This window comes from Cnephaeus nilssonii (assembly GCF_951640355.1).
Source record: "Cnephaeus nilssonii genome assembly, chromosome: 2".
NCBI classification, from domain to species: Eukaryota; Metazoa; Chordata; class Mammalia; order Chiroptera; family Vespertilionidae; genus Cnephaeus; species Cnephaeus nilssonii.
This window is the reverse complement of record NC_137073.1, coordinates 78039043-78061058: the sequence shown is the minus strand read 5'-3', so window position 1 is coordinate 78061058 and position 22016 is coordinate 78039043. Positions and strand designations below refer to the sequence as shown.

General features: G+C 40.7%; 1 protein-coding gene across 1 annotated transcript in view; it reads left to right on the top strand.

The window, feature by feature from the left end:
- MCCC2 (methylcrotonyl-CoA carboxylase subunit 2) overlaps positions 1-16562 on the top strand; it is a 54787-nt gene extending 38225 nt beyond the window's left edge. Inside the window, exons 12-17 of the mRNA XM_079793231.1 lie at positions 1143-1219; positions 6117-6183; positions 8194-8350; positions 9670-9784; positions 11571-11656; positions 14329-16562. Coding sequence (XP_079649357.1) covers positions 1143-1219; positions 6117-6183; positions 8194-8350; positions 9670-9784; positions 11571-11656; positions 14329-14446 — 620 coding nt within the window. The 3' untranslated portion in view covers positions 14447-16562. The remainder of the gene's footprint in view (positions 1-1142; positions 1220-6116; positions 6184-8193; positions 8351-9669; positions 9785-11570; positions 11657-14328) is intronic.
- Positions 16563-22016: the final 5454 nt, after the last annotated feature.

The window sequence follows — 22016 nt, the reverse complement described above, 5'->3', positions numbered from 1 at the left end:
CTAGAAACTGTGGTAGCATGCTGCCTTTGACCCACTTCAACCAGCACAGCTGTTGACTCTTGGGTTCCAGGTATTTGACATCTATATGTAGTCATAAGTAGGCTTGTTGAGAATTATTCTTGGAGGGTCTCTCTAGTCAAGGTCTTCAGGTTCACAAAATAATTAATATCCTGAAATCATCTAAAGTGTGTACCTCACCAAATCATGTTTCCCTTCTTTTCTTCTCCTTTAAGAAATATAAACAAAACTTATGGAAAGGAGAAAGAAAAAAATGCAAACTGAGAAAATGAAATTGGAGTGATGCATTTTTCTTCTAAGCTTATCTAGATTTCTTACTTTAAACTTGGTTATCACCAGGCTTGACAGTGTTCCTGTTTTGTTTTGTTCTAATTTGTCTTTGCTGAGTGTATCTCCTTCCTTCCTTCCTTTCTTCCTTCCTTCCTTCCTTCCTTCCTTCCTTCCTTCCTTCCTTCCTTCCTTCCTTCCTTCCTTCCTTCCTTCCTTCCTTCCTTCTTATTTCCATCAACTCTAGAGAGGAAGGGAGAAGGGGAGAGATAGAAGCATTAATGATGAGAGAATCATTGATTGGCTGCCTCCTGCATGACCCCCACTGGGGATTGATCCTGCAACCGGGCATGTGCCCTTGACCGGAATCGAACTTAGGACCCTTCAGTTCGAAGGCTGGTGCTCTATCCACTGAGCCAAACCTGCTAGGGTTCCCCTTTATTTCAAGGGCCTATCATTACCACAGGCATTTTTAGGCAAGCTAGTTACCTGAAACTGGTCCACAGTTTTGAACATTGACCTTTAAAGGACTCTGTATCTTTGATTATTCTATTTCAGAATATCCTTCAAGTCTGGTACACAGTGAGCACTCAGATATAATATGTTACAATCTAACCAAACCAAGCAGTCAGACAGGTGGTACACCCCTTTACATGTGACAAACCCCTTTCAAGAAAGCAAAAAATCCAGATTCCAGTACCTTAGAAATAAAATGTGACATGAGCTGGTGTATACCATAGACAAAATCTGTACATTTTAAACTTTGATTTGAAATTAAAGGATGTTAAATATGTTTGTTTGTTGTGAATTAAAAGCCCTCTGAAGTACATAACTCTTTATTTCCATTTTCTTTTGAGGATTTGCTAGAATATTTGGATACCCAATTGGCATCATTGGAAATAATGGAGTTCTCTTTTCTGAATCTGCAAAAAAGGCAAGTACTGTTAAACATGTTTCAAGATTTTCTAATTTATTTATTTTAATTTAAATTCTTTATTGTTGAGAGTATTACATATGTCTCCTTCCCCTCCCCCCCCGTTGACCTCTCCCAGCCTGCTCCCGCCCCCTCCCCCCAGCACAGGCCCTCATCCCCCTACTGTTTGTGTCTATTGATTATGCTTATATGTATACATACAAGTCCTTTGGTTCATCTTTTACCACCCCTCCCCCCTTGAGGTTCAATGATCTGTTTGATTCTTCTATGTCTCTGAATCTATTTTAGTTAATCAGTTTATGTTATTAATTATATTCCACAAATGAGTGAGATCATGTGATATTTATCTTTCTCCGCCTGGCTTATTTTGCTTAGCATAATGCTCTCCAGTTCCATCCATGCTATTGCAAATGGTAAGAGTTCCTTCTTTTTTACTGCAGCGTAGTATTCCATTGTGTAGATGTACCACAGTTTTCTAATCTGCTCATCTGCTGATGGGCACTTAGGCTGTTTCCAAATCTTAGCTATTGTAAATTGTGCTGCTATGAACATAGCGGTGTATATATTCTTTCTGATTGGTGTTTCTGATTTCTTGGGATATATTCCTAGAAGTGGGATTACTGGGTCAAATGGGAGTTCTATTTTTAATTTTTTGAGGAAATTCCATACTGTTCTCCACAGTGGCTGCACCAGTCTGCATTCCCACCAGCAGTGCAGGAGTGTTCCTTTTTCTCCGCATCCTCGCCAGCACTTGTCGTTTGTTGATTTGTTGATGATAGCCATCTGACAGGTGTGAGATGGTATCTCATTATTTTGATTTGCATCTCTTGGATGATTAGTGACTTTGAACATTTTTTCATATGTCTCTTGGCCTTCTGTATGTCCACTTTTGAAAAGTGTTTAGGTCCTTTGGCCATTTTTGATTGGATTGTTTATCTTCCTTTTGTTAACTTGTATGAGTTCACTATAAATTTTAGAGATTAAACTCTTACCAAATGTAACATTGGCAAATATGTTCTCCCATGCAGTGGGCTTTATTGTTGTTTTGTTGATGGTTTCTTTTGCTGTGCAGAAGCTTTTCATTTTGATATAGTCCCATTTGTTTATTTTCTCCTTAGTTTCCACTGCCCTAGGAGCTATGTATTGGTAACGATATTGCTACAACATATGTCTGATATTTTGCTGCCTATGGCTTCTTCTAAGATTTTGATGGTTTCCCATCTTACGTTTAAGTCCTTTATCCATTTTGAGTTTATTTTTGTGTATGGTGTAAGTTGGTGGTCTAGTTTCATTTTTTTGCATGTATCTGTCCAATTTTCCCAGCACCATTTATGAAGAGACTGTCTTCACTCCATTGTATGCTCTTGCCTCTTTGAAGATTTTCTGTTTTAAACATAATGAACATTCAAGATCAAGCAATGCATGAAAATTTATTAAATAAAAGCTGTTAAATATTTAACCAGAACACTGTGTGTATGCATATGAGCATGCATGTGTATGTGTGTGTTAGGGTTTGAAGCAGTTTTTGTGGAGGTTTACATGAACATGATGAACTATCTTGGGTACTATTAAAAGTTAAAAAATGTTTTAGTTAAGTTCTTATAAGAAACTTGAATTACAGCTGCTATGGATGACGTGTACGTATTCTAAGAATGTAGGAATAATTGTCTCGAAAGTGTTTCACTCTCTGGTGCTTAATGCATGTGAGGAATTCAAAGCTACTTTCCAGGTGGTTCTGAGACATGATCTGTTTATTCTGTTCTATCCCCTCATCAGTTTAACGTGATACTGTTTTCACTCTTTGGAGATGGGAAGGTAGTGGGTCTTGTGACTGAAGCTCTGGTTTTAAAGGAGGGAACTCATGAATGTCTTTGGGCTTAGTATTTAATTTTCATAAATCATTGTCTCAGATTTATCTAAACTCGAGTAAATGTAATTAATGTACTTATTTGATAAAATGTTTTCTTTTTTTAAAAAAATATTTTTATTGATTTTTTACAGAGAGGAAGGGAGAGAGATAGAGAGTTAGAAACATCGATGAGAGAGAAACATCGACCAGCCGCCTCCTGCACGCCCCCCACTAGGGATGTGCCCACAACCAACGCACGTGCCCTTGACCGGGAATTGAACCCGGGACCCTTGAGTCTGCAGGCCGACGCTCTATCCACTGAGCCAAACCGGTTTTGGCTAAAATGTTTTCTTAAGAAAAAAATGTCTGGCCTTGCTTTCTTACTTTGAATGCTAGAGGAAATAGCAAGGTGATTGGTCTCATATGGATGCAGGTAACAGGCAGTTACACTTGTTCAGATCCTAATTGAGGAAGAATTTGTCTTTGGTGGAATGTTTTACCAGTAAGGTCAATTTCTATATTCTACTAGAATCCCAGTGCACGAAATTCATGCACAGGGTGTGTGTGTGTGTGTGTGTGTGTGTGTGTGTGTGTCCCTTAGCCCAGCCTGCACCCTCTCCAGTCTGGGACCCTCCGGACATCCCTCTCACAATCCAGGACTGCTGGCTTCCAACCACTCGCCTGCCTGCCTGCCTGCCTGATTGCCCCTAACCGCTTCTGCCTGCCAGCCTGATCACCCCTAACCACTCCCCTGCCAGCCTGATCGACACCTAACTGCTTCCCTGCCGGCCCGATTGCCCCTAACTGCCCTCCCCTGTAGGCCTGGTCACCCCCAACAGCCCTCCCCTGCTGGCCCCGTAACCCCTAACTTTCCTCCCTTGCCATCCTGGTCGCCCCTAACTGACATCCCCTCCCAGCCTAGTTGCCCACAACTGCCCTCTGGCCTGGTCCCCCTCAACTGCCCTCCCCTGCTGGCCTGGTCCCCCACAACTGCCCTCCCTTGCAGGCCTGGTTGCCCCAACTGCCCTCCCCTGCAGGCCTGGTCCCTCCCAACTGTCCTCCCCTGCTGGCCTGATTGCCCACAACTGCCCTCCCCTGCAGGCCATCTTGTGTCCACATGGGGGTAGCCATCTTTGACCACATGGGGGCGGCCATCTTGTGTGTTGAAGTGATGGTCAATTTGCATATTACTCTTTTATTACATAGGATTGTTCATTATTGTTCCCCCCACTGTAATTATAAGGAAAGTAAATATAAGGAAAATAAAAATCACCTGGACTCTACCAGAAATAACCTTGAGTAACATTTTATTATCATTCCTTAGTTTTTTCTACCTTCCCTTTTTTTTTTAGCAAGAGAAAATAACCAAATTTAATACATATGTATGTATGGGAACCCCATATTTATGAGAGTCAGAGATCACACATGCAGGAGAGGTTCGGAGATAGAAAGGGGGATCTAGGTATATAAGGCATCCTGAGCTAGGGATGCAGTAATGCACCTTGGGGCCTTCAATGGGTCATTGCAAGATGAGAAGAGCAGATGTTTAGTAAATAGAAATTTGCCCTGCCATATAGTTGGGTCAAGGTCCCAGTTCACATTCTAGGTAGTTACAGGGAGGGGCAGGAGCTTCTCTTGAGCTAAAATTACCCTTCACTCAGGACAATCCATATACCTCTATCCCCCTTTTTAAACTAAAATTGATGTGGCCACATACAGTAGGTCCTCAAAAACTGTAATTTCATTATAGCATTGATGAGATGCCATGGGAACTGATCTCTTGTTTATATCAATTAGCCTATAGTAAAATTGGTCTTGTTATGTGTCATTCCACTTCAAGTTGCAGAACCTATGCCACTGTTAAGTGAGGACTTACTGTATATAGAGGTATTGCTTGTTTTCATTTAATAGTATATATAGTATTTCCTAAAATATCAAATATTCTGGAACTGATGACTTTTAATGAATATATAAAACATTAATTTCCATAGAGAAAATGTCAGGCTGAGGCCAGCACACTCTACCTAGTTTTAGTTGGTGGCTTGACACAAATAAACATGGGAGGAGTTACATTTGGCCTCATTCTGACATTTTGTTTATAGATGTAAGCCCCAAAGGTCTCATTCTTGTATTGGAGGTTGAGCAGTTGCTTGGAGATTTTGTACTTGCCAAGGCATTTCCAGCAGAGTTAAAGGGATCTGTGAATGGAGAGAAAATAGAAAGGAAATGATTTATAAGGTATCCTTACTTACATAATCTTTATAAGGTAGTTATATTTTTGTGTCCTTAGACAATTTCCTAAATTCAGAGTTAGAAGGTCTCTAACACTCATCTAAAATCCCATTTATTTGGGGTATATTGGTAAGAAAGGTATATTTTACTATAATCTTGGTGCATGAAAACATTTCAGATGATCATCAAAATGTAAATATCATCATAGATTTCCCCAAAGAATTTTAGTTTATCTTTTTTATTATAAAAAAAATTAATTTCAGAGAGGAAGGGAAAGGGAGATGGAGAGAGCAATAGAAATAGAAACATCAATGATGAGAGAGAATCATTGATCGGCTGCCTCCTGCAGTCTCTGTACTGGGGATCCTGCCCACAACTTGGGCAATCAAACCATGACCTCTTAGTTCATAGGCTGATGCTCAACCACTGAGCCACACTGGCCAGGCTATTCTATCTTTTTTAAAATGAGGCTCAGAAATTCTCATTGACAAGCAATCCTTTTTTTTTTCTGTTAGTTTTCACTTGCTGTTTGGAATGGTAGTGATTGACTTCATCCCTGACACAGCAGTTGTCCTACAGCATGTGCCTGTGATCACACAGGTGACTACAAAACAAGTGCAGTATAAACCACAGTCACATGTCCCATTGATAATGGGTCTGCACTGTAGTATTATTGTTACTGTTACCATAAGGTCAGACAAGCCAGGCAGAGGGAATTCTTTATTTTCTCTGATCCAAGTGTGGCATTTTAGATGCATGGTGATTATAGGTTTGTTAACCCTCCTTTGGAAAGATTTTCATCTTATTTGCTTCTAGGGGGCTCACTTCATCCAGTTATGCTGCCAAAGGAAAATCCCTCTGCTGTTCCTGCAAAACATTACTGGTAAGAAAATAGTGTATTCAGTTTGGTTGAACTTGATCTAGGGCTGCACTGTCCAGTATAGCTTAAGAAGTGACCACCACAATAAGTCTAGTAACCATCTTCACCGTACATAGTTATTGCAATATTATTGACTGTATTTCCTGTGCTGTACATTATATCCCCGGGATTTGAATTTTTATTCCAAAGAGTGGTTTGATCAATGTGAACTCTCTGGATTTCATGTTCCCTAGATGATCTTAACGTGGTGGATGAAATGATTTTTAAGGTCTCTTATGGCTCTAGAGTTCTTTTCCTAGAATTCCATTATTCTCCCATATATACTTTTTTGTATCTGACATATAGGAGACATTCAGAAATGTAGGTTAGCTGAAAACTTATTTCCCCCAGTCTTCTAAGTCATCTATGGTTATCTCAGGTTTAAAGGGAGGAGAGCCTCTTAGTTGTTGGGATCAGGCAAACCTTCATGAGAAGAAGTTTGGCTTTTGACAGTCAGGAGGGCTTTAAATATTACTGGTGCTAAAGCATCTTTATGTTCACTTTAAGGTACTTGGCTAGATGAGTTTTGAGAGGAGTCACATCCAGATGGAAGCCTGAGGGCCCTGTGTGGCAAACCTAATAAAATGGGCGGAGAGAAAGTAGCTTCACCAGGGCAGGGCCTTGTTTCTGTAGTGATTCATGACTCACAGAGAGCAGAGGTAGAGTTTGGTTTTGCAATGTTGCATTTGAGGGACCTGTGTGGCATCCATTTGGAGACATATAGTAGACAGTTGACAATTATTGAGCACAGAGGGATATGTTAGCTGGAAGTGAAAATGTAGGTAGCATCAGAATATGGCGATGGTATTTAAAGCTAGTGGGATAGATAAGAATACCCTGAATAGAAAAGAGGGCTCATGGACAATCTGTGAGTAACTTTGGTTTCTTCTACAGAGGTGAGAGTAAAGGGAGAATTGGAGTATGATTATGTTGTTGTTTTCGGATGGGAAGAAGAATGGAGAAAGCCAAGTGAGATGGCTTCTATCTTTTTTTAAGACAAAATCATCTACAGGAACTAGAGGAGCAGTTGGGTGTAGGGGTGGTGAGAGCTTAAAGAGGGGTAGATAATGAGGTAGATATTGTGGGAACATTACAGGAGTCAAGATAAGGTAGATAAAGGAGTTTTGAGCTGTTCTGAGGGCCCAGCTCAGAGGGATTGCTTGGAGGAAGCAGCTGGTGCCTGGTGAGACGAGGGATGTCCCGTCACTACCTTTTCCATAGCAAGTACAGGTGCTCCACAAAACTGGTTGAACTGAATTGGATGATTTGATGCTGGAGATTTGCAAAGCAAGAACAGTGACAAGCAAGTCGGCTGTGAGTCTGCAGGTGGGGAGAGGGACACGGGAAGCCTGACTTGGTGTTTATTAGGTGAAGAAGAAGGAGCCCAAAGCCTGCAGGCCCAGGGCGGCTGCAGACCAGGTTCAACAGAGATGGGAGCTTGAAGAAGTAGAAGGAGCCCATAATTATAATGAAAAATTCTCTTCCCTTGCTGTTGAGTCACTGACAGGTACACTTAGCATCTCTGTGAAACATTAATGTTTGTTTCATCAAAGTTTAAGCAGCACTGCTGAAGGAACACTCTATTTTTAAACCAGGTCAGTGGACACCACAGCCCTCACAGTTCGCCTTGCCACAGTACCTTTTCCTTAGTTTGCCATTTCACGTTCCCTCATCACCAGGCTACTGTTCTGAGATAATTTCTTAAAGATAAATTGCATCCTTACCTAGTTTGAAGATCTCTGTGTACATCCAGATGAACCATTTTAAGAAAATTTAAAAAGTGATTAGGGAACATTTTATTTTAGCTTTTAAAGCAAACTTTTTTGGGAGCACATTTCACATGTAAGTATTTTGTTAGGGTGAGGCCTGTAGCAAAATATAATTTGACAAGATGTCTTTCTAATGCCTTGGTGAGATTAACTTCTGTGCATTAATCCCGTCACCCAGAGGCGTTCTTTCTGTTCTTTCTCTCAGGATTTATGGTTGGTAAAGACTATGAAGCTGAAGGAATAGCCAAGGACGGCGCCAAGATGGTGACTGCCGTAGCCTGTGCCAAAGTGCCTAAGATAACTGTCATCATTGGGGGATCCTACGGGGCTGGAAACTATGGGATGTGTGGCAGAGCGTACGGGTAGGTGATTGTCATGATTTTCTCTGAAAGACTCATACTTCATGTATAATTATAAATGATTGGGTTTATTTGAAATATAGAATGGCATTCAGAAATCTCAAGTAATTAATACCATAATTTGTATCATCTGGAGGGGCAAAATGAAACTTAATGCTAAAGGTACTTTTGGGAAGAAATCCACAATGGGAATCAGGAAATATTTTGAAATGGCTGGTAATGAAAATTCGCATGTCATAACTAGTGTGACGTAGCCAAAGTCTTGCTTTGAAAAAGGTGTGTAGACATAAATATATATCATGGAAAAGAAGTAAGGCCAAAAAATCAATGAGCCAAGTAGCTAGCTCAAAAAGTTCAAAAAAGAACAGCATTTTGAACACAAGAAAAATAGAAGACAGGACATAATAAAGAACAAACATAAGACAGAAGAATCAGGAAAGCCCAAGTTGCTTTGTTTGAAAGGCTAACAAACTTGCTAATTCCCTGGTAAAACTTAAAGATAAAGTGAGACAGCACAAGTAACCCATATCTAGACTGAAAATCAGGACATGACCATGATAATAAGAGGATATTTTGAAAACTTTTATACCCAATACTAGAGGCCTGGTACATGAAAATTCGTGTACTAGGGGGAGGGGGTGGGGGTCCCTCAGCCTGGCCTGCATCCTCTCGCAGTCCGGGACCCCTCACGGGATGTCCGACTGATGGCTTAATCCCTGATCCCGATTGGGCCTAAGCTGGCAGTCAGACATCCCTCTGGCAACCCGAGAGTCCTCGGGGGATGTCTGACTAACACCTCCAGGGAGCGGGCCTAAGTTGTTAGTTGGACATCCTTAGCGCTGTCGCGGAGGTGGGAGAGGCTCCTGCCACTGCTGCTGCGCTTGTCAGCCATGAGCCGGCTTCTGGCTGAGTGGCATTCCCCCTGTGGAAGCGCACTGACCACCAGGGGGCAGCTCCTGCATTGAGCATCTGCCCCCTGGTGGTCAGTGCACATCATAGCATTCAGTCGTTGTGGTTGTTCCACTGTGGGGGTCAATTTGCATATTATCCTTTTATTATATAGGGTATTTTCATGAAATGTAAAAATACAGTGTATCAAAATAGACATCAGAATCACCTAGAGAACATAAAAATTCTATTTTCAGGCCCACCTCTGGAGATTAGTGTATGGTGGGTTCCAGGCATTTGTATTTTTAAAATTCCCAGATGATTTTAATGCAGCTAGAATGAAGAACCACTAGTTTAAAAGGTACACATGGGCCTCTGACACTTTCTGTGTTGTACAGTCAACTAATTTGATCATTCTTTTCTCCCCTGCATAGCCCAAGATTTCTTTACATTTGGCCAAATGCTCGTGTCTCAGTGATGGGAGGAGAGCAGGCAGCCAACGTGTTGGCGACAATAGCGAAGGACCAGAGAGCGAGGGAAGGAAAACAGGTAAGTAAGTGCCATTTCTCCTGTCTTCCATCTCTGAGTGTGGCTCTCACCAGGGAACACCCTGCTGCCCGGAGCAGTGCAACCAGAATCCCTCTGTATTCAGGGGTCAGGGGTCCAACGTGAAGATCCTGGCTGTTTAGAAGACGCTGACCTGGAAGTTGTTTGAGGAATTTAGACTTATATTCTCCCTCTTTTTTGCACCATTTCATTTGAGGTACCTTTCTGTGGTCACGTACAGAGTCTTTCACAATCCCAGGAAAGCACTCCAGGAAGCTGCCTGCGAGTGCCTGTGGCACAAAGATGTTTGATTCTCACTCATTCGCAGTTAGTGAGCTTTAAATAAATCTGGTTTACGTCTTTGATTTTATGACCTAAAGCAGCAGAATTTTGTTTTTTCTATTTCACTTTTAGCTTGTTGGGAAGGATTCCTTGAGTGGGAGGGCTCAGTCATGTAATGAGAATTGATTAACATTATTTTACTGGGAAAGTGTAAGTGAAGTAAAACGGAAAGGGCACTGGAAGCTTGAAAGGCATGTCAGCAAGTGGCTGCTTTTAAAATGAATTCCTTTGTTCATTTCTCTGTTAGAGAGGCTTCTGAAATTATAGCTTTTAGCTATTTTGTGTAAGCACCAAGCCTTAAAAATGAATTCACTGAATGAATTCCTGAAATTGCTAGGCGCACTGTTTTCATAACAGGATAATATGGAGGAGGCCCTGTCTCCAAAGCTCTTAGTCCTACCATTTAGGAAGCATCTGTCTGATCAACCGTCTAGTTCGTGGAATGGGATAATAAAAGCCAGAGGCTGGTTCCTGCCTCCCTGACAATATCCCATATCCCCAAGGAACTCTGAAGACCAAAACTGAGGTTTTAGATTCACTTTAGTATTGTCCAGTGTCTAAGCAAAAGGAAAGCTGTGTGTGTGTGTGTAAGGGTAATAGCGGCGGGGGAAGTATGAAATTCTATCTGATATTTTGAAGATATGTCCTAAACTCCAGCCCAGCATGATGATCTGCTTTAAATAGTTGTCCTTTAATTAATTTGATATACGGATATATTAATTCATCTGTTTTAATAAATGAAAGTACATAATTTTAGTGGTTCTCTCTCTGAATACTTTACCTACAAATTATATTAAACTATGAAAATATGTAAAAAAAAAAGGTTGGATTTATTTGAAATAAGTCATTTGTTTTTGTGTGGAATTTTTTAAAGTTGAAAATACTTTTCAGGGTTTCAAAATTGACTTGCATAAAGATTTTTACATCTGAATTATCACTTGTTTCTGGCAATACTGATGGGCAAGCCATTAAATTTTTAATTAAGGAAGAATATCTCTCAGATATCTGGGAAACTATAGAGGTTATTCAAGTTGTGGTTGATATTTTATACCATTAAGCCTTAAAATGTTTAAAATTTTGGCTATTTTAAAAGAAACTCCCTGCTTCTCCACCTTCTTAAACAAAAGCTGCTAAATGTAATGTAGTCCTTTGGTATATTGAAGAATTCACATCACCGTTGTACTGTGCTGGAATACGGGGTGCCCTTGGTTTTGACCTTACATCACACAGCCCAGGCTCTTGTTTCTGAAAAGGGAGATGTAATGGTGCACTAGTTTGATAGTTATGAGATTGTGTATGTGAAAGCATCACTTGTCATCTATACCTCACTGTGCAGATAGATGTTGGTTGTATCATCCATGACATCTCTTGCCCCTGTTTTCTTGAGACGCTCTGGGTGGATCTGTGTTCCACTGCAGTGGACTTATTCCTTGCCCTTTTCTTCCAGTTCTCCAGCGCTGATGAAGCTGCTTTAAAAGAGCCCATTATTAAGAGGTTTGAAGAGGAAGGAAACCCTTACTACTCCAGTGCAAGGTGGGAGCCTGAGAATTACTGATTCCTTACTGGGTGCATGTTGGCCATCAGGACAACAGCTTCACAGAGATCTGGGCAGTCAGGATGGTCCAGCCTCTGTGAGAAACAAAAATAATGTTTGGGACCCAGTTTTGTACTGTTGTCTCCATAATAGGAATGCCTGCTGCTGAAACACAGCCCCTTCTCCCAGGCCAGGCTGTGGCTCCATCACCATCAGCCTGATTCTGCCACCCTTCAACCCTCTTTCTTTATCCATTTGTCTTTGAGGTGTCTGGGGCCTCAAGGGGCACTGCAGCCAGAGGCCGGCCATGCTGGGGCAAGGATGTTAAGAATTGTAATCCTGGCTGTGTAACTTGTAAGAATTAGTTCTGTTACAGTTATTGCTAAGATCCGTGGATTCCTGTCATCACCTCTCCAGGATTATTTTGTTCTTACCCCATTTTAAGATGGATTGGCCAAACACGCTTTGGCACTTGTGAACAAGTGCGCTTGTGCATTCAGAAGGTGATTAGTCACAGACAGGGTTCATGTGTCAACACCGAGTAATTACCTCATATACCTATGCAGCTCTTGGCTCTGCTTGTTTCTTATACCACTTAATAAGGTAATAAGTTATCCCGCCTGTCCCTGCTGGAGACTTGCTGGCATGCACTTTCAGATCTCTTTTTTGGGACAACTTCAATGTTTTGCATTCTGAAGAATAAGCTTCATGGGTTCATTTCATCCCTTGGGTAGATGGGGAAAAATGAAAATAACTATTTTTGTCTTTTAAAATTAGGTTATGCTATGATTTATGCCATTTACTGGAGAGGAGGGAGAGAAGTTAGAATCCATTTCAATCATGTGAACGTGTCTTTTGTGGCAGGCACTGCTTCTAGTGCTGGGGCCACAGACTAAGCATGATTTGTTTCCCAGAGCATCATTATAATGCCATTTCGGATTTTTAAAAAACCTGTTTCTCTTCTTGTTAACATCTACTTTTATGACTAATTTTACAGGTATGTTTTGTTGGGGTAGTTCATTAATTCATTGAATTAAGAACAAAATATTTTATAGTCTTTGATTTGAGAAATAAACATGTTCTTTTTATAGTAGCCAGTAGAAGCAAAGAGGAAATATAAAACCATAGAAAAGATTTAAGAGAAAATATATATTGTAAGCACATCTACATTCTTTTAAACATAACATTTTGGATGAAATTCACAAGAACAGTTGAAATATTAAACTTTGAAAAATTGCATATTTTGTGTGATGGCTAAGCCATCTATTGAGAAAGACTCAATCCTTTATTATTTTCATACTTAACATTAGTATTATTTTTAATGGATTATATTCAAGTAGACTTATCTTTGGAAATAAATAATGAAAGGCAGTGAGATTTCTTACTTTGTAAATGCTTAACCCTTCTGTTGAAACAGTTGGTGGCATGGAGACAGCAACTTCCTTTCAAAGATGAAAGGATTTTTAAGCCAATATATAGCACCTCCCTTCAGTTTAATAAATCTCCTCTTCACAGGGAGATTCTGTGGTCTGTCAGGCTTTCACATGGCTCAATCTGTCTTCAGAGAGAGCTGTTATCATTTGCTACTCTAGCCTCCTATGTTTTTCTTAATCCTTCATGTTACATATGCAGCATATCAGTTTTATTCTGCTCAGTTGTTTTTATGATCAAATTTTTCAGGCATTTGATTAAGGCCTCTTCACAGTCTTTTTAATGACCCTCATGAAGCAGTCTCCTCCCTCCCCCGGCATCATCATGCTTCTTATATTACTCTGCTGTCGGCTACAGAAGGAAGTGTAATCAATTGACCTAGTTACAGATTACACGAGTGAGTGGCATTTTCTTATTGACAGCTCATACTGCAGACTTCCTATTATGAATGTTTTATGAGCAGAGATTTGAATCATGGTCTGTCAATGTAAGTATGGTTTAATAATTGATGCTATATCCAGGTACAGAAGGCAGTTTGTTTAAAGAAAGCAAAAGTGCCACCTACCAATGACCTTTAAAAAAAGCAATATTTCTCATTCATTTTTCTCTATAAATTTGACATTGCCAGAGAAAAACAAACTAAAATTTCTACTTAAAAGTTTCTTCTGAAAGCAGTTCTATTGTTTTTTTCCTGTTGTAGCAAAAAATAAAGAACTACATAGGAAGGTATTATTTTAATAAAATGTATTCTATTCAGTAATTTTCATAGTTTCTTAAGAGATGAGGAAGTTTTGGGGGATAAACCTTTTCTAGTAGAGACTTTGGTTTGAGACTATTACCTGGGTTTATATGATTCTTCATATTAATAACAGGACTACATCACCTTGATTTGTACATTTGTGTGGGCAGAAGAGGGACAGGAAAGTTTTTCCTGGAATAAGTAAAAATATTTTTAAACTAGGGATTATTTTGTGATTTCTTGTAGGAAGCTGTTCCTAAGTCCCTAAATTGGATTTGACATTCTGTGGGAGCCTGGGATAAAAGTCATATCATTTTTCTTTCTCTCTTTTCCCCTTTCTCCAACATGGTTTCAGTTGTGAGATTATAGTACACAGAAGTTGTCAGTAGATCTGTATATTATTACCTGAAGAAGAACCTCCTCAGCATTTCTGGGCAGGGCATGTATAAATGGTAGTTTGGTGGTGGATTCCTAATAACTCATATTTTGCTCTTTTATCAGGCTGTGGGATGATGGGATTATTGATCCAGCAGACACCAGACTGGTCCTGGGTCTCAGTATCAGTGCAGCCCTCAACGCACCAATCCAGAAGACAGACTTTGGCATCTTTAGGATGTAACTGGAATATATAGCATCTTCTATTGCACATGTACCAAAAATCCATACATTCGTAGCATTAAAGTTTTAGACTTCTTCAAATTTTGACTGTTACAGTAAAATTTTCTCAATATAGTGCATTGTACCTTTTTACCTTAAAAAAATCAATGAAGCCGTGGATTGTTTGGCTCAGTGTATAGAGCACAGCCCCTGGACTGAAGAGTCCTGGGTTTGATTCTGGTCAAGGGCATGTACCTCGGTTGCAGGCTTGATTGGGGCATATGCGGGAAGCAACCAATTGATGTGTTTCTCTCACATCGATGTGTCTCCCTGTCTATCCCTGTCCCTTCCACTTTCTCTTAAAAAAAAAATCAATGGAAAAATATCCTCAGTTGAGGATTAACAAAACAAAATTATTTTAAAAATACCCATGAAGATACTTACTTCATGAACCTCAATTCCTTGTGAGTTTTCTTAGATTTTCTGTAGCTCAGCTTTACCACCCTTGAAATGAAGAGAATAACTTTTTATCCTTTCTAACCCACAAGTAGTATGAAAAGTTCTGTAAACTATAAATTCCAGGTATTATCAAGACTATTAAAGTTGTATTTCCACTGAAATGATGCTTTGTTCATTATGCACAATTATGTAACACACTTATTTTTTTTAAAAGCATCTACTTTTCCTCTAGCCATCATCCCATTCCTTTTTTTTTTTTTTTGCTGTCTGCATTCAGGACTCCTTCCCTACCCATTCTCTCCTCACCTACCCTCACTGGCTTCCCCTGCCAACAGCCCTCCCAGGGTCACCGGGGACCTCCACGTTACTGGAACCAGTGGGTTCTTTCCCGGCTTTTCTGGTTTGATTCTCTGCAGCTTTCAGATCAGTTGAACACTCGCTCCTAGAAACACATTCCTTAGCTTCCATGCCGTGATCCTCTGGGTTTTCTACCGACCTCTTTGGCCATTCTGTTCTCTTCAGTTTCCTTCGCAGGCCCTCTTCCTCTGCCGATTCCTGCTCTCTTCACCATTTGTCCTGATATTTCATTAGCAATTTATAAATATATTCTTATTCTAAAAGGTACAAGTAACACAAAAATGTCTCCTCTTTTTAAAAATTGTGGTAAATGTACATAACATTTACTACTTGAACCATTTTTAAGTGTACAGTTCTATGGCATTAAGTGCATTCACATTGTTGTGCAACCATTACCACCATCCATCTCCAGAAGTCTCATCATACTAAACTGAAATTCTGTTTTTAAACACTAATTCCCCATCCTCCCTTCCCCCAGCCCCTGGCACACCTCCTTATTCTTAAATGTATGTGTCTCTCATGGCTTGATTTAATCGTTCACGCCATTTCAGCCCTTCTTATGGCTTCGTTACAATGATTCCTTGTTGACCTGCAGACCTGTATCTGACAGATAGACTGGATATCTGCACTGACTGTCTTACAGGAACTGCAGATTCAGTCAATTCTATTGACTTTATCTCCTATCATCACTTGAATCCCCCAGTTATTTTTGTCTTTCACTACCACAGGCATCAAAAGTAGTCTTCCTGCATCCAGTCTTACCTGGTCCAATCTCCATCACTCCAGAATTAGGGTGGCCATTCTAAATGCACATCTGGTCATGCTACTCCCTTCCTTAAATCTTACATCTTTCACTGGTTCTCTGTAGAATTGCCCTCCATGATCATCACCTCTGTAGTCTCATCTCCTTGACTCCTCTTTTCACCCTTGGTGCTTCAGCCCTTCTATACTTCTACTTCCTTGAGCCCACGAAGTCCTTCCCACCTCAGGGTCTATAGGTTCCCTCTGCCTGAACTGTTCCGCTCTCTCTTCTTAAACACATCTTTTTGTTTCTGACTTCTGGGGGCTGGGTTAGTCACCTATAGTGTGCTCTTGTAAAGCACCCTCACTCCCTCTGTCACTTCCATCTTACCTGTTTATCAGAAATGTAATCAGTTCTCTAATGTCGCCCTCCTGCTAGAATGTGAGCTCTATGAGGGCAAGGAGCCTCCTGTTTAGCCTGTATCTCCAATGCGTGGCACTCAAATATTTGTTGAATGAATGAAAAAAAAAATCCAAATTTTAATTGGTATCCTTTGGTCACATCATTTTTAAATCAAGTGATTATATGATCTAATGCTTTCCTAATAAAATTAGTATTTCAAACATTTGTGTGTGGTGTTCAATTTAGGCTGCGTTTGTGTATCCAGTCAATTTAGTTTTTGAGATGTGTGCAGATAGGTGATCTCAATTCTGAGATAGGTTGCATTTTTAGAAGGATGATGGAGGTCAGCAAGAGCATGTGGAATGCTTCCATTTCAGTCGCAGGGCTGCGTTCTTTCTGGGGCTTCATGGGGAAAATTCATTTTCTTGCCTTTTCAGCTTCTAGAGGCTTCCTGCCTGCCTTGTAACTTTATAATAGGGATTTCCGTATATCAACCATAATATGCATTAGCATTCTAGAGAGCCATTTAATTTACCATAGTGCCGGGTGATTTTATTTTCTGGAGCCCCAGCATTTCAGTATGCCTGGCCGCGTTTTCCTTCTCCAAGATGATTCAAGTCACAGCTTGTGTGCCTCCTTATGTTAAGGAGAGAAGGGCCTGAGGGAGAGCAAGGTCTTAGAAGGAGGGGATTTAATAGAGAACTTCCTGAAGAGAAAACATGCCCAGGACTACTGGTTAGAAGTAAACTGGAGAGAAAAACATACTGTGTAACTCAGTGTTAAGTGTAGGGCGTGAACAAGTCGAATTTTGGAGTACTGGCGGGAATAACGTCATTTTACGTCATTTTGCTCGTTTTGTTGAACGTCGTTTCCTTTTGACGTTGATGAGAAAAAAAAAAAAAAAAAAAAAGATTCCTAGTCGGGATCACTGTGTGCGTGGGTTTCTCCGGGGAGTCGGGTTCTCCTCGCCTCTCGCATCCGAGAGGCGCGCACAGGAGGCGCCCTGGCGCGGCTGCAATGCCCGGGTCAGTGCGGGTGCGACCTTGAACTGGAAGTGGTAAGAAATTATCTTACCTGCTTTTATTAAGCTTTCTTAAATGTATGCATAGCTCACATTTATTTAAATTGTTACGATTAGAAGTGTTTTGGATCTTTATTTAGAAGTTTGGTGATGTTTTTGTGACGAGAAGTATGCCGTAGGAACTGTTGTATTAGCCTAGGGCCTAGGCAGTGGTCGGCAAACTCGTTAGTCAACAGAGCCAAATATCAACAGTACAACGATTGAAATTTCTTTTGAGAGCCAAATTTTTTAAAGTTAAACTTCTTCTAACGCCACTTCTTCAAAATAGACTCGCCCAGGCCGTGGTATTTTGTGGAAGAGCCACACTCTAGGGGCCAAAGAGCTGCATGTGGCTTGCGAGCCACAGTTTGCCGACCACGGGCCTAGGGTCACATTGGTCTTGTCATCTGGCTTCAGTCTCCAAAAACCTACTGATGACGTTATGAGGTCTTTCTGGACTAATATCAAGAGGTTTCTGTAAAAAACATATTTGACATGTTTTAACCACAGCTCTATTCATCACATTCAGCTGTAGGATAATTAAAAATAACTGTTTTAAAATTATTTGTAATTTAAAATCCAACAATGTTATTTGTAGAAAAATTAGAGTAAAGAAAATAAAGTGAAAATTCTCCATGGTCCCACCACCCAGAGGTAACTGCTACTATTAGTGTTTTCTTGGATAGTATTCTCTTTTTTTAATTTGTAGAATTTTTTTTTGACAAAAAGTTATTCTGTAAAAGTTCATCTACAATGAAGTGTAATGTGTTGACCTGTTTCTGTGCCTTTTAATATTTCCTCTACAATTTTGATGTTGCATGATATTACATTGTATGGATGCCCTATTTGATTTTACTTCCCTATTATTGGGCACTTACATTATTTCTGGTTTCTCACTATTATAAATAATGCTGCAGTAAATATCGTGTGTTTCTTTACATAACTGTGATTATTTTGTTACTACAATTTCTAGAATTTGGATCAAAGTGTAGACTTCTAAGGCATGCTGCTAATTTCTGCTCTATACATGTACATTTGCTGTATGCTACGAGCACTGAGGGATATGATGACCCTGGAGCTTTTATATACTTTGATACACTGAATACCTTCAGTGGAGTTAAATTATTTAGGAAACTAGTGTTTCCTTTAGTTTTAAAAAGTTGTGTCTAGGTGACAATGTCACATTGGTAACAAGTAGTGAAGGCTCAGCACAAACCCATGGTGCATTGTGGTCATGGGAAGAACCCTAGACGGGGAGAAGGATGGGAGAAGACCAGTTCAGCCCTAGTTCTGCTACTAAAAAAGCTGTGAACCTGAGGAAGCTGGGAGGGGAAAATCGGCTTCTCTGACCGCCCAGTTTCCCTTCTCTCATTCCAGATGTCCAAGTTTTTTCCCACCTCCCCTTTATTTCTACCAGTGCTGGGGCAAGTGGGCAGAGCGGGTGAATGGAAGGTCTTAGAAGGTGGGGATTTAATAGAGAACTTACTGAAGAGAAAATATGACCAGAACTACTTGTTAGAAGTAAGCTGCAGAGAAAAAAAATAGGGTATGCTAAGAACTGTTAAAATTCTGCACATAAGTGCACCATATGGCTTGGTGAGACTGATTGATGGTGGAGACCATTTACCACAGGGGTGGGGAACATCCGACTGGAGGTCCATATAAGGCCCCCCAAAATCATTTGGTCTGGCCCTGCCAAGACATTAGGGGTGAGTTAATTAAATGTTTGCCCAAATATAGCAGGCTGATTTTTAAGTTGATAATTTTGTGTGGCCTGAGAATGATGTTGTAAATATCCAAATGGCCCTTGGCAGAAAAAAGGTTCCCCACCCCTGATTCATCAGGATGATGCATTCTTCAGCTTTGTCAGAGTTTATTTTATTCAAATGAACTAACATCTACTGAAGGCCTACTGTGCATCTGACTGGGGTGGGATACAAAGGTAAGTACGGCATGGCTCCTGTATTTTCACCGGCTCAGTACCCCTCCATCTTTCGGTAACTGTACTCTCATTCTCCTTTGGGAGTTACCCCTCTTCTGTTCTGTTCTGTGCAGTCTTGGTGAGCATCAAGCAAAGAGCCCTGGTCCCCAGCCAAGAGCTGGACACCTCACTGAGTCTTGGCCAGGTTGACTCTCTAACATTGGACTCTTGAGCAGAGGGACAAAGATGGAAGATGACCGGCACTCTGGTTACTGAGGCTCTGTAAGCCTGAGGTACTCTGGCATCCTGTATTTTTCCAATAATCTTTAAAAAAAAAAAATCACCAGTGTCAGGCTACTGTGCTGGTAGCAGCAGACAATAACTGGTAGCAAGTCCTGCAGGTCATAGGTTAAAATAAGCTAGTCTATATTTTCAAACTTGATGAAAACTTTTCTGCCTGCATTTAAAAAAAGACTTTTCAGAAATGAAACCACTGCAACATTGAAAGTAAGTAAAAAAGATAATGGAGGCAGAAGAGGAAACTAAGGGTATTGGCCCTCAGGATACATGAGCATTCAAAGGAGGGATGTGACTTCCCACCACCATCAAAGTGAGGATGGATTGAGTGTTTAAATCGCCACATGGAAACGTGATTTATTGCAACCTTTTGATCACTCAAATATGTCACTGAGCAAGATTTTAGGTTACTTTTAATTGGAAGTCTGGCTAAAAAGATCTGACAGTCTTTCATTAGGGATAATTTAGATGCAGCCATACCAAGAGACAGAGGGTAGAACTAAGTACATCTTAGGTAGCCTTAAGTGACCTTTTGGATAGCCTTAAGACCACAGTGCTGGTCTTTTATGAATGGTAAACAGGTTGTTCATAGTCTCTTTTGAAATGTTAATACTTTGTAATTTTTGCATGAATGTTTTTAAGTATTTGTGAGGCTCCTGTTTTTATTTTGGAGCTATTGGTATTTTTATTTTTATTTTGTCTTGGTTTTAATGTGACTTTTCTTCTACCTCTTTCCACCTTGAGGGATATAGGAAAGAAAGGTAACTGTTATCATCATAACTAGCTAATTAATAGTAATAAAGGAAGAGAGCAAAGGAAGAGTCAGACATGGTAAGCATGGTCACCTGGGAAGCTTCGCCAGGAAGCTACAGCTTCACACAGCATTGTTCCTCCAAGGGGAGTAGCACCCCTCCCTTCTCCCATCTGGTACTGGATTGCTGAGGGGAGCAGGGGCAGGTGGACACATGCACAGTGAAGCCCTGGTGACCCAGGGAAGGTGCTTGCCTGTCAGTCTAGTCTGGGGAACAATGGCCTGGCTAGGGGGTGGACCCCATCAGAATTGTGTGAAATCTTGAAAAGCTAATGGTTAGTTTGAAGAAGCTCCTGGTTAAAATCCCCAGAGTTTCCTCTTTCTTGCTCTCTTGTTCATGCTTGTTTGCTCTTGCTCCGTGACCCGCACCCGTGTGGGTATTCTCCGTAGCCATGTGGCCTTAAGCAGCTGCATGGCCATCCACGTGGACCCTACATACAATGGACTACAGCTGGGGGACAAGCTAAGCTAGCTTGACTGTATTTTAATATAGAACAGAAATTCTGGGCAGTGGCTTTAATTCTGGCCCTGCTGAAGATAAGACTGGACTTTTTCCATGGTGAAAGGGACAGAGATGGGACCCCTTAATTTTACATCACCAATAAAGCTTTCTATGAAACCAAATCATCCTGTGGGGCCTCAGAACATTCTTTTCCTCTGCACCCCAAGAAATCCACTTCTACCCATAATAATGAGAGGATTACGTTTCTAGAACGGACCACTGTAAGAGAACAATGGAGTCTTCCACGTGTGGCATGATTTGCATCTATACCAGATTGGGTTTAGCATTCTGCATAGGAGAACAGGAATTTTTTGCTGGACAGCGAGCTCAATTTGAAGTCAAGGAACTTAGTTCTTGTCTAGGCAGTGGTACTGACTAGCTATCTGATCTTGGCCTAGTCTTTCCTTATCTCTTAATACAGGGGTGGGACTGGATTAGTGGTTTTCTCCTCTGGTTTCACATTAGAATCAGCTGAGGAGTTTAAAAAAAAAAAGCTGGCATCAAAATCTTTGGGGGGCGTGGTGGGATATGTTTTAAAGTACCCCATGACTGCTTTAGAACAAAGGTTCTCAGAATTCCACTAGTATCAGAATCACCTGGAGGGATTCTTAAAACACAGATTGCTGGGTTCCATCCCAGATTCTTGTTCTAAAGGTCTGGAGTGGGCTCCAGAATCTGTGTTTCGAACACGTTTTCACCTGATGCTGCTGGTCTGGGGATCACTTTGAGCACCACTGACAGCTTGAGATGATCTTGAAGTTCCTTCCTTGCTCTAAAACTTTAGGATTGTAAGAGCAATTTCTGCTTCAGTGATGTCACTCTTGTATATTTTTGGTTAGGTCAGTGTACATTTTTCTCTCCCCATTTTCAGGGTAGGGTGAATTTGTCTTAACTTCTTGGTCAGTGATTCACAGCCCTACTGAACACTACATTCACCTGAGGAACTTTGCTTATGAAATGCTCTGGACTCCAAAACTAAACCGGGCTCTCCAGGTGAGGATGCAGGTATCAGGATTGTTAAAGTGCTCTCGAGCGATTCCG